This window comes from Vidua chalybeata, chromosome 1 (assembly GCF_026979565.1).
Source record: "Vidua chalybeata isolate OUT-0048 chromosome 1, bVidCha1 merged haplotype, whole genome shotgun sequence".
NCBI lineage: Eukaryota > Metazoa > Chordata > Aves > Passeriformes > Viduidae > Vidua > Vidua chalybeata.
Genome location: NC_071530.1, coordinates 122005580 through 122019153, shown reverse-complemented (window position 1 = coordinate 122019153; position 13574 = coordinate 122005580). Strand labels below are relative to the sequence as shown.

The following is a 13574-nucleotide window of genomic DNA, read 5'->3' as shown; positions in this document are numbered from 1 at the left end:
ATGTATATGTATATATGTGTGTGTGTGTATATATACACACTGCAGTTTTCCGGTGTACTCTTTGCTCACAGAAGTCATAAGTGTTTAACCAAAACAGAAGAGGCTCCAACACCTTCAATCTTCCACCTGTTTAAAAGGAGGTTCTGTCAATTTTTTCTCACAAAAACATCAGGGTAGAGAGTGTCAAGAACTTTCCAGAGTCAAAATAGGGCACCTAATACTTCCCTAACTATTGGATCATTAAAAAAGTAAAATGGATTGGTTTGACATGATCTCTTCTTGATGAACAGGCATTGGCAGTTTTCATCGGCTTGTCTTTCAGTCATGCTTCAGTGAGGCAATTTCATCAGTACAAAGATGCTGAAGGAAGTCCGTGAATGCTAACTATAATTAGCACATCTGAACAGCAAATAATTTGCACTCAACTGAGATGCTTACCTCCAGTCATTTGAGTCAGAAAAAAATGTGGTCTCCCCACAGCCTGAGGTCCCTTATGCAGCAGTGACCACAATAACTCAGGCAAAAACACCAGGGAAGATTCCCTTGAAAAGAAAAACCCAACAATACTAACTAGTACTGATATATTCTTTAAGCACAAAGAAAGAAGAGGTAAAACTGCCAAACCTTCCTCTACCAAGAAAGTTAAGACAGGCATTTTCTGCTGGAAAACTACTACCTGGCTAGAAGTGAAATGTAAGGAACTTACATGCTACCATGGGGCAGACTGGAGTTTATAGAGCTTTAAACTGGGCAGAGATCCCTGAATAGACCTTGAGGTTTCAGCTACTCGTTTGGAAAAGAGTAAAAAGCAGGAAAACTGTGGCTTTTGCCTGGAAACAGGAAAGTGGCCAAAAATATTGTTCCCAAACACTGAAAAAATTGCACCAATATTTAGAAGTATCTCCTTATTACAGCTTCATGTGTTTGAGCTCTTTGTGTTGAAGATGTAAAACCAGGAATAGGAACCAGCAGACATGACTAATCACGTTTAATTCTCTGTGTACTCTAAGCATGTTAAAAAAACCATGCTGGAATATTCAGCTTTCCAAGGTGTTCTGAAACAGTGCATTTTCTTTCCTACTTTTTAAAAGGAGTGCATTGAGACTGTCTATTAGAACATGACTAAAAATCATCTATTCACTTCTATATTCTAACAGGAATGGAAGAGAAGCAACAGCATGAAAGCTGATCTTGATTTCTCTAGTTTGTCCATTGTCAAATTATGAATTGCACACATTCATTACAAATAGTATTCATGAATATTTATAGCTAATCACAAACTGACCAGAGCACAGGTCCTTACCTCAAATCCTAGTAGTGATTACCAGGTTAAACTCACTGTAACTGATTGCTTTCATACAGCAGTTTTAGACATGTTACAGAATTTCCTGGACTTTGAAAAGGAATTAGCTACGGTATCTCAAATATGTGTCAAACTAAATGCTTTTAAAAGATGACCACTGTGTTTTGACATAAGTGAATTGAACTTACTGCCAGAAAGCATCCATTGATGATATGTGACCTGGCACTACTGTCAGAAATATTTTCAAATAAAATCTCAAAAAAAAAAAAAAAAAAAAAAGGAAAATATACTGAATTAATCCCTGACCATTTGAAGATCCAATGGAGAATTCAGGACAAATCTATTGTGAAATGTATCAGGCAGCCAAATTCTGGATTTAACAGCCTCATTTTAAGAAACTGTTATCTTCTTTCATAATAAAGTGAAATTTGTCCATCTTTCTATTACCAGAGGACAGTCTTTTCCTTGAATCACACTTTTTCTATGATAGTGACTCACACCAAATCTAAGGCTGATTATATTCACATAGAAGAGGATAACTTCATATCTAGCATTTCACTGAAATAATGTTAAGAAATAAGTAATTTTTTCTCAATTAAAAAGAAAAAAATTAGTTGAGGAACATTCTGAGGCAAATATCATGAAGATGACAGGCAACAGGGAGCTACTTTTATAAATTTCATTGATCCTTTCTGTGTTCTGTTCAAATTTTGCATTTAAGCTTAGATTCTGCTACTAGTGATTAATATTTAATGATCCTCTTTAATCTGGGGACAAAAAAGTTCTCTGACAGCAAAAATAAAAGATGAATAGTGTCTGTCCTGTGTTGCTAATTATTTTATTTTGGGAAGGCTCCCTTAAACTTTGAGACAGTGAGCCTTTTTGCTACTTTCCACTTTCAGTTTCTTTACTTGGAGTTGCTTAGTTGTTGTTGGCATTACATCAATAGAAGTCATACCACTTTTTTTCCTTGGCCACTTCACATCGCACAATCCTTTGCTAAAACTGCCAGGGAGAAAAAGAGGATAAGTCAACGTCACTGTGTTCTTTGATGCAGAGTCAGTAGCCTTTGAGAACAGGCAAAGGAGCTGAAGCACTTCCACCAATCTTTGAAGTGAAGCAGAAAAGTGGAAAACCAGAGGGAAAGAGGGCAGGTTCACTCTGAATAGAGCTGCTCTGTTCTTGGCATCCAAAGTGCTCTTCAGGCTCTTAGGCAATTCCACAAACCAAAGCCTTCTGCTCAAAAGGAACAGGAATTGTTTTTAATCAAGCATCCCTGAAGAGTTTTGGCAAGATGGGTAAGATACACTAAACAGAGACATCAAAATGTTTTGTCAGAAAGGTCTAGGAAATTTAAAAGGGCATCTCAGAATAGAAAAATTCACCAAAACATGTATGTCCATTACAAGGTCTTCCTTTATGTTTCCTAATGCTATTTCAATTCTCCTAGGAATACTACAAAAAATAAAAAAAACTCATCTGTGAACTTACAGATACACACAGAGAAGAGCTGCTACTCCCTGACTTAAATTGATTATAGAACCTAAATGCATCACAAACTAGCAATAAAATTTATTTTGATCCTTATTCAATCTCTGTGATGCCATGAATAATCTTTTACTATCACACAAGATCTCTATCCACTAGTGGGCTCATATAATCCAAAGTCCCATGGTTTATATTTAACTATAACAGAAGATTGCCAACAGGAAAATTTTTAAAAATCTAAATAAGCAATATTTTTAATTTTTTTTCTTCTAAAGTCTTCCTAAAGCTACTGAAATGGAGAGGCAAATCCTCAAGCCTCCCAAAATATAAGGCCCTTCATAGAAGTTATGAATTCATCATGGTTTTGAAAGGAATTACATGGTATTAGCACTTTCAACACATCACTACCAAGGTTTTCAAACTAAGAACTTCAGAGGTATTATACCAAACATTATACCAAACTAAGAAAAAAAATATTTCTGTGAACAAAATATGGGTCCAACACTGCTGCCAGATAAACATCCAGAATTTTCCTGAAGAAGCACACAGCTATATGGTACAGCTATACACAAAATATGTACAGCTATACACAAATAAGCATTCTAATCTGAACTGTTTTAAAAGCACCTATAGAACTTTGTAGTTTCCTCACAAGTCTTCTGAAGTAAAACTTTATAGAAGCAAGTTATGGACTTTGCAATGACATCCCTGGTATTTATTGGCAGGATCTGGCCAAAAGACTAAAGATAACGAAGTAAGCAAATACTTCCTTGCCCTAGAAGACACTGGTGTCTCCAATTACAGTAATTACAAAATGCAGTGCATGGCTCGGGGCCAAGAAATACCAGGTTGAAATGCTCTGTTATCTATCAAGCTGAAACCTGAATACTCTTAAGTACAGCAAAGGCATATGCATGGAATGAGGATCTCACATTAATAATTTGACTTATTTTTTTGGGAAAACATGTATGAAATCAAGAAATGAATACTAAAAGAATGGTTTAAAATAGAGTGCATTATAAATTCATTAACCAAAACGACTTTTGTGAATATTATTCTTGGTGAATCATTTTATTTTGCAAACTCCAACTGTTAGGAATATAGAGGAATTAACAACTTCCACTATCCAAATAATAATGACTATTTTTATAGTCTTGACTGCAATAATCATGAAGGAAATCAATTTTCATTAATATATTCAGATTTACTAAGGTGCAAGGTTACCAATGAAATTATTGGGGAAAAAGTTTTTCCAATTTCAGTTCATGATAAACAACTAATGCTTCCAAAAAAAAAAAAAAAAAAAGATTAGGAGTTTAGGAAGTTTTTCAACTTTTATTAAGCCTTTAAAATTTAGTAAGAATTTATTAAGATGCAGCAAACCCTTTCTAACTGAATAAGAGGACTACTTCGCATGAATCCACAAAAAACCCCATTGACAAGTATACGACAAAGCATGATGGTTCCCATTTCTTCCTTAAAGAGGCAAGAGAGGCTGGGCAGGCACAGGCAGCTCCAGCACAGCAGAGGACCAGGCAAGGACACCTCAGCAGCTGCAGAGCAGCAGAGCCACAGCCCCTCTGCTCTGGTCAGACTGAACAGTGCCAGCAGCTCTTGGCCACAGTTCCCAGGATGTCTCTTCCATATGGATGTACCCCAAGTGCACACATGGTGTGAAGGCCACACTGGTGGCAACAGCCAGGGGGTACATGCTGAAAGCATGACTCAATGCTCTAAGCTCTGTTCAGGTGCTTTAGAAGGGGAGCAGGGAAACCTCATTCCTCTCTGCTCTCTTTCCAGTGCAGTTAAATTCATATGTGCAGCAAAATGTTCCTTACATCTTTCTTTAAAAAGAAGCAATCCAGATAAAAAAATATACAACATGCATTTGCCATGCATTTTCATAACACACTGTTCATCATAACCTCAAAAAAAGATTTTTCTTTTTCTATTTAAGTCATAATGTCAACAACCCAAAAACTCTCTCAGCTTTGAAGGAGGAGGTCTAGGAAAGAATGATCTAACATGCAGTCATAAGGTCATATAAGGCCACTGCAGAGGAGTTTAATGAATTTTTGCAATACTGCTCCCTACAGAGGAGCTTATGCACATTCTCACTCCACAATTCTTCTGTACAGAAAAAGAGACAGAAGGTGAGGTGGAGGATCCAAATCAGCCTTAAGCAACAAAACCCAAAACTGAAAATACTGACAGCATCAAATTGCCGGGACCAAACAATATCCTTCAAGAACCTGGAAGAACTTGCTCATTAAACTTCTAATTACTGTGCAGTACACTATCTCTCTTGTTACCACATTAACAAAAACCAGCACACGGTTGATAATATTTTAAAAAACTTCTAGAAGATCCTGAGAAACCACAGACTAAAAACCAATTTCCACTGGGCTGATTTTATAGGGTAAGTTAAAAAAATATGAAATATACAGAAAATTACTCGCACATATATTGCACCTTGAAGGTGTCAACATGTATAAAAGGGTTAAGCGCAGTTAAGTTTTCCACAGAGTTCCTAAGTTACTTAAAAATTAACAAACAAACAAAATTAAGCTATCATAAGGTAAAAGAAAAAGTGATAAATGACAGCAAAGGGATTTAAGAATACAAAATAATTTTTCAGATTCCCTGCAAGATTGTGTCCATGGTCTCTGGTCACCTTCTCCACAATAGCCCAAGAAAAGAGAATGGAATATAGTATTCACTATTTAAGATAGGTAAAAACAGGATAGGAAAAATAAAAGATAAAGACAGGAGACTGCTTAATGCTAAGTGATTGGAAGACAAACTGATTTATAACATTCAGAGTGAATGAATACAAAGTAATAAGGTAATTGCTGGAGATAACAGCCAACTATATATACACAGTAGTGTAGTAAATGACCTCTTAGCACATTAGAAAGATCTTGAAGTCATTGTGAATGGATCTATGAAACATGTCAGCTGTAGGACATTAAGTCAAAAAGTAAAAGAATGTTAGGAATTATTAGGGAGAGAAGAAAATAAATACAACTATAACAATTTGCAGTATGCCATAACTATCCACAGTTTGGTTTGTCCCCTTTGCATTAAAAGGAAAGTAGAAGAACCATAGCAAAATGGAACAGCTTTTCAGATAGAACAGTTTTCAAGTACAGGAATTAGGATTCTTCAGCTGAAAGCCTTGTGATCACTGAGAAAATAATTATTTCTCACAATAAAGAAAAACAAGGCATCAAATAGAAGACCAAGTTTAAAGGAAAACAAATATACTTTTTCACCCACTGCATAATTAAATGTATAGAGCTCTGCAAATTGATGTCATGGATTCAAACAATACAAGTGGACTCAGAAGCTTTCAGATTCATAAAGAAAATTCCATGTGAGAATATTCCATCTGATGCAAGAAGTACAACAGCAGATTGAGGAAGTCCCTAAGCTGCTCTTTGCTGGTAGCTGGGGTGCTTCATTGCAAAAGTTTCTCTTTTCACATGCTTTATTCTTATCCTCTTATCTTAGGAATCCATTACTGCTCACCACCAGAGACACAGTACTTGGGAAGATGAACTTTTCATCCAGTAAGTTCAGCCAGACAACCATGAGAACACTTTGTTCATTAGACCTAGCTACTGTGAATCTTACTGCCCTGTAACTTTAGGTCTCTGAACTATGACAACTCAGTAATGTTTGCTTTTTCAAAGCACATGGAAAGAGTGTACAGCTCAGTAATGCAACTTTTTCATTTTCCTTGGGTTTTTTGGGTTTTTTTTTTGTTTGATTTTGGTTTTGTTTGTTTGTTTTCTGAGGTTTTTGCTTGTTTTTAATAGAACCAAGATTTTATGCTGCAGACCTTATCTCAAAGGCTGGACTCTGTAAGTGAAAAATAAAACCAATAGCTCTTACCCAATGTGGTTCTCCATCCTACCCATTCCTTAGGTATATATTCCAATGCTCTTTTATCATTTTATCAGTACTGGTACTCATCTGATTCTGCCACACATTAAGGTAGTGTCATGACTCAGAATGAAAAAAAAAAAAAAAAAACAACCTAAAATTACATTTCTCTAAAATAAAATCTGATTCTTGAATCAGTCTCATCTCAGGTACATTCTATTGGCAGGAGCAGGACAAAGGCACTTCAGCCAGAGCTGCCTTTTAGTCTGGAACATATTAGGTAACCTAACAGTGCAGTGAAAGCATGCAGCTCCCACATACTTCTCCCAGCTCCAAGCACTCTTGGATATCTTAAACTTCTCAACTATATCACAGATTTATAGAGATACAGGTTTATCAGGGAGGCACCTGGACCTTGCTCATCTCCATTCAGGTTCAGTGAGACATCAAACTTCACTCCCCCTAGCAGAACTAGCTCTATTCATGAGGATATACTGATACAAAGTGCAGTTTACAAGGACATGACTTGTGCCAATAGCAGGAGACCCGTTTGCCAGCATGTCTATATTAATAAACCAAAAGTAGACAAAAATATTTCAGCTGCACTCATCTATCTCACTAAACATCAGGCAAGCATTTAGATGAATGGTTTCTTTCTTCTGGAGCACTAATAATTATCTTTGTTAAGACACTGAAAGGAAAATCTCTAAGAGTACCATAAAGATAAAGGGGCAAACAATCAGCAGTCCTGTCCTTTCCTTGTTCTGTTCAAGCACCATGTGGTTCCCACTGTCTTCTAAACCCTCCTCTCTCCATTCCCAATACCAACTCTCACCTGCTTCCTCCAGATGCAATCTTCCTCCCCACTTACTAGCAGGTTTAGACTTTTCAAATAGCCCCTCAGCAAAGGTCTGTGCTCTTAACCTCCTTCCGTGAACTTCTAATCCAAATCACAGTCACAGGTCTTAGATTAACCATATCTATTTCTCAAATGCTCTTTATCTCCACCACAATGATTTCTCAACACCTTTTTAACCACTCAGGCTCCCTCCACACCCTTCTCATGGGTCCCTGTCCCTCCACAGGTATCTATCCCTCTACCCACGCACTTTACACAGACCCTTTGCCTTCACAGGTCTCAAACCCTTGCTTATCCTAATCCCTCATTCCCTTGGATATTATACCAAAATTGAATCCCACCCTCCTGAAAGCTGCTGCCCTGTTCTGAGTAACATCCTTGATGTTAAAATTGGGTAATTGCTTTTCCATGCTACTTGTACTCTCTGGCTCAGGCATCATTGGAGAGCACAGAAAAAACAACAAAACCAAAAAAAATTGTTCCAGATGTAGACCTAACACAGAGTCTAAGCCCAAGTGTGTGCAGTGCTGGAGGAATCTTTGAATAAAGCTGTCAAAAACCTTACTTCTGTGAGTATATCCAAATTCTCCTTTCCAAGATACATAAGACAGGCAAATGTAGTATGGCATTAGGAATGGAAAAAGGCGCATAACTACAAATCACCTACACTTTCACAGAATCTCAAGAAAAAAGCTTGCAGTATTTTAACAAGGGAAAGCAACAGTTGTCCCAGTTATACTTTTACAAAAAGGCTTAATAGCTTTTTCTTGAGCTTTCCAGAAAAAAGTCAACCTTAGTGACTGGGAACAAAATGTTAACCTCTGTTGTAGCAAGGTCTGAAAAAGTCACAACAGGAAACAAAGTTTTCAAATATGTGCAATTGTAACTGAACAGGTTAAAGGGGTTTCAGATATTATAATTGTTTAGAGATGATATGTGGCAATACATCCTGTGATTCCATGAACTAATTCTCTGATGGCTCTTAGTCTAATACAATAACACATAGGTAAACTTAAGTTAAACTGTCTTTAATGAGGGATGGACTAGAGAACCTTTAAAGGTCCCCTCCAACCCAAACCATCCTATGATTGTACTGACGGTTTAAGCAAGCATGGTTTCTCCAAGACCCATATATGCTCAGTTCAAACAGATCTCCTGAAAGACACGACTCCAGTCTAGGAAAGATATTTTGATCTGGAAATGTGTTAATATAAACCTCTGTCATGGAAAGTATTAAGAAACCTGTACAATATTTGATATAAAAAACTCAGCCTATACCAGCACTCTTTCTCTGGTGCATGAACCATAGAAAGATAAGCCAACAATATACCATGTGGACACAGGAAAAAGGTGCAGAAAAAAGAAAAGTTGCCCATTTTTGTCAAACCTCTAGACTTCTTAAAAGCTCTAATGGCCTGATTTCATCTACTTAGCAAGAAGAGATAGAATTAGCCTTGAACTATGGCATAAAAACAAAGTTCAGAAACATGGGAATTAATGCCACTAATAATAATCTAAATATAGAGGCTTCTTAATGAAAAATAATAAACAGAAAATATATTATTAATTTGAACACAGAAATATACAGCACTCCAGTAACACATGCCAACTTAAATAGAAGACTTTCTTGTTGTAAGACCCTTATTTTGCTCAGAATTTCCATCCAACCTAGAAGCATGGGAAAGAACACATGCATGCTATCTTGAAACTTCATAGTTCAGTACTCTTCTCAGATGGTAACTTTTTAGGCCACAATTACAATCAGCTTTATTGAGTACTGCAATTTTGGAAATTGGCCCCTAACACTGAGGAACTGTCATTTAAATTTAGGAGATCTATGAGAGATTAAACACATTAATATAAGTAGAGCATGACACTTGATCCACAAACAGGCATTTTTATCTCACAGTTCATACCTGTACATAAAAAGAAAAAAAAAAAAAAAAAAAGACAAACAAGTGACAAGTTCTTTAAATGAGAAAACAAGCAAGCTAAGACTGAAAGTATGCTGTTTTATAAAGTGATAGCAACTATTCTAAGAACATTTTTTCTGCATGTCACTATCCATTTTTCCTTACCATATATTCCATATTGGAAGCTGGTGGATACACCTGACCCCGTAATTTATTATGAAGATCCAAGATACTTTGCATATCACTGTCTGTGATAGCCCTTTTCCCTCTCTGCTTGGCGATCCACCACTCACCATCTTCATCCATGTACTTTTCCAAAAGTTCCTCTAAGAGCGTGGCATTGGGAAGAACCATTGCAGAAACTGCTTGAGCTATGAATAGCAAGGTAGTTACTCTGAGCCATTCCTGTACTACATACTTCATGATGAAAGATCTCAAAATGCTCAGGAGTTAGCTCCAAGACAAAGTCTTTCTTCCAGGTTTGCTGGCTGTAAATGCATAAGAGAGAGTAATGTAATTTGTAGACTGAAGGACTGGCCTGTATGGACTTATTAAGCAACAAAATCTCTAGTTCATACAGATTTTGTAACTTGTTCTAGGGGGAGAAAGCAGGATGCTGCATTTTTTACTCTAAAAGTGCACACTGTTGATTTGGGAAGATAGCTTATCTTCAGCCTTATGAACTTCAGTTTGTTCATGTGGTTTTATATATTACATTGACAAGCACATTTCAGTGTCTGCATGCAAAAAGCATGCTTCTCATATCTACTTAAAAGGAGCCAGACATCAATGAAGATTAGACTGTAGATAAGGTCTTCCAGTATTGGAACTTAACAAAAGAAAGTTAAAGGCTTGCAGTCATTGCCAAAGTGTAAACTGAAATCCACAATTAACTTGATACAAAGTATCCCCTCTTAGTGCATTTCAAAATATGACCTTGATTAAAGTTTTTGTTTTACGATTTCCAAAACCCTAATGAAACTAAATGTATTCAAAGGACACGAAAACGGGGGAGACAGCGTTTTTCTAGTCACCAAGCAAAGGAAAGCACTGAAAACTCTCAGAAAGAGTAGCACCGCTTCCAAGAACGCGATATTCTAACAACGCCTACTTCACGACTGAGTGCTTTAGGCAGGAGAGCCGAGGTCGCTCCTTCACCCTGGGTGAGCACGCGCGAATCCCGCCACACCGGACCCAGCCACTGGGAGGGAAACACAAAGAGGCGCACGGGCAGGGAGAGCCGAGCGCTCCCCAGCGCGCCGCCGCCGCCGTCCCCGCCCGGCCCCGCTCTCCGTGGGGCAGCCGACCCGGCCGGAGCGGCCCCGGCCGCCCGGCCTTCCTCCACCGCCCGTCCTCCCGCCGCCGCGGGAAGGATGCTGCGGGGAGGATGCTGCCCCCTCGCTAGTGCCCTTACCCCTCCGGCGGCGGCTGCCTGCTCTCCCCGCAGCCAGCTTCGTTCCGCCGCCCGCCTCCTCGCCACGCCCGCGTCGGGCCGGGGGGCGCGGGCACGGCCTCGCCCCGCTGGCTGCGGCGGAGCAGCGCTGGGAGCGGCGCGCCGGGCGCGGACGTGTCCAGCAGCGGAGCCGCGGCACGGGGCTGCCGCCGAGCTCAGCCGCCGCCGCAGCCTCCCCCGCCCGCCTCCGGGTCGCCACCACCGCCCCGAGTTGCTCCACGCTTCTCCCCACGGCTCCCGCCCCGCCGGGCATTTATCGCAGGCGGCGGTGACGTGCGGCGGACACCCCTCCCCGGCATCCCGCGGGGCGGGACGGCCGCGCTCCGGGCACCGCGCCCGCCCCCGGCCCCGGCCCCCGCACCCTCGGGTCGGCACCGGCATCGGCACCCGGGGGCGGCGGAACCCGCAACAGCTCCCGAGGCGATACCTGGAATCCAGCGGGCAGCAAGGGCTGGCTGGCACCGCAGAAGCTGGCCGCGGTCCTGCAAAAGCTATCGCCCAGAAAAGTCGAGGGGGGCCCCGTCCCCAGCCGCCTCCATCCTTGGCAGCAGGCAAGAGGTTGCTAAGCCGGTCTGCTCCTGCTGAGACACAGGAAAGAGTAAAAGCTGTGAGCTCCGCAAAAGTCCAGAACATGTGAATATGCCTGGAGGTATCAGGACAGGAATTTTATTGCGGATTCAATCCAGCCACATTAAACTTCTCTTCACAAAGTAGAACTAAAAAGTTTGTAACCACTCATTTCTGTGCCAAGCAAGAATAGGCATCAGATACATACTTTTTGTTGTATTGAAGTCTTCTAGACTGAAATTTTTTTGCGAGCTGATGGGGTTGACATTTCATTTACTTTGTATAATTTGTTATATTGAACTAGTGGCCGGATTGACCAACTTCCAGTCTTCACAGGACTGCTGTATCAGCTTCCAAAAGTTTTCTATATTTTCATTTTCAGAAACTGAGAGGCTGAGGTTAAAATTCATCGGAATCCAACTGGCTTTAGACCAGCTCTATAAATGCTTCCAAATTTCATGAGCCCAAGAGAAACAATGCCATGCAAGTAACACACTGCTGCTTCTTGTGCTCTCTCTTTCTCAGTTGTTATAATTTCCCTAAAGACTTTGGAACTAAGTGCAGGATGCTATAGGTACTTTTTTACTTACATACTATGATATTCTGAAGCTCTTATGCTCCATATTGGTTGATCTTTATAACTTTTTTTCTTGCAATCCTGGAATTGGATTTCTGTGCTCAAGTATTGGGCACTAAACTTTTTTTATAACAAAACCATGTGAGGTAAAATGCCATTCTGCAGCTGCATATACAGACTAGATGCAAGTTTTTTTCAGTGTTTATGCACCAGGATAACTTACCACTTGTCATTTTGGGTACAGAAGAGTGAGCCATACATACAGACTGGCCATGCAGAAGAGTTTAAAGAAACAGGAAGAAAACAAAATATTAGAAGCATTTGCTGGAGTCTGTATTGTATGTCACATCTGGATTTTTTTTTCTAACACTCACATCACATTTGTATTGCTAAATCTTGTTTCCATCCTCTTTAGGCCTTTGGAGGCCAAGATGCAGATTCTGTACCATCAAGGCATAGCTTAGCATTATCACCTAGTAAAGTGTCTCTAATTCTGTGCATGGGCACAAGTGTTATTTCATGCTAAAGCAGCAGAATAGCTGTATTATTAAACCCAGTAATGCTTGCACTTAAGAAACTGAATTTTAACTGATATTTTTGGGGTTCACATCAGCTGGAAATTGCAGTAGTTGGCCCTTTCCATCTGCACTGGATACTTGCTGGGCTTCAAACAGAATATAGATCAAATATCACGTACTGTCTTTGATTTTGAGTACTCATCATAATTTTCCTGAAAACACTTGATCATATTTGGTCTTTGTCAAATTGATGACATTGTTTTATGATGCAAGTTTCAGATTAATTAAAATAAATACTAATGCAAAAAGAGATAGGCCTCATTGAAATTGTTTTTTTTTTTGTTGTTGTTGGTTATCAATTAATTTTTCAGCAAATGAATAAACCCTTTGCATTCCATGACTGTGCCCTTTGAGTTTGATTTATGGCTGCATGGTTTGTGGCCACATAAAAGTGTTATGATTTTGACAAATAATATTTTGACACATCCACTAATATTTGTGTATTAATATAATTAAACATTGCTGGATCTCCTTTCTGAATCAGAATGGGATTTTTTTGTTTTTCTGGCTTGGTTTAAACCTTTGCACTGGATATATAAGTGCCACCCACAATTTATAATTATTATAATAAACAGTTACGCACCATTACATCTCCTGAAACTAAAACTAAGTATCCTCCCTTACCAAAGACCCATGCAGACAGTGCATATACAAACAGATGGACAGAGTAACTGTTTTCTGAATAGCTGTAACAGCAACAACAAAAATTGCAACCAAAAACCCACTTGAAAGAAATTAGTAATAGGTCACTAGGTACATACTGCACAAACACAGACAATATGGCATGAAGAAAATCCTGGAAATGCTATCTTCTGCTGACTGAATCTTTCTGCATTTGATGACAGCAAGTTCCAGCAGTAACTCTAAATAAACAAGGGTATGAATAAAAGATATTCATCATCAAGTCTCTTTCCTAATAGAAAAAATACGTGGAGTATGCAAATATGG

At 39.3% G+C, this 13574-nt stretch overlaps 1 protein-coding gene across 3 annotated transcripts in view; it reads right to left on the bottom strand.

Moving 5' to 3' along the window:
• Positions 1–10953, bottom strand: part of CRISPLD1 (cysteine rich secretory protein LCCL domain containing 1) — a 38040-nt gene extending 27087 nt beyond the window's left edge. For 2 of the 3 annotated variants that reach the window (XM_053944098.1, XM_053944091.1), the window contains exons 1-2: positions 10866–10953; positions 9617–9939 (exon numbers count right to left, since the gene is read on the bottom strand). In XM_053944098.1, the coding sequence (XP_053800073.1) occupies positions 9617–9874 (258 nt within the window). In that variant the 5' untranslated portion in view covers positions 9875–9939; positions 10866–10953. Of the gene's footprint in view, positions 1–9616; positions 9940–10865 lie in introns of those variants that run through there. The other variant, XM_053944107.1, reaches the window with a different exon arrangement.
• Between the last annotated feature and the right edge of the window lie 2621 nt (positions 10954–13574).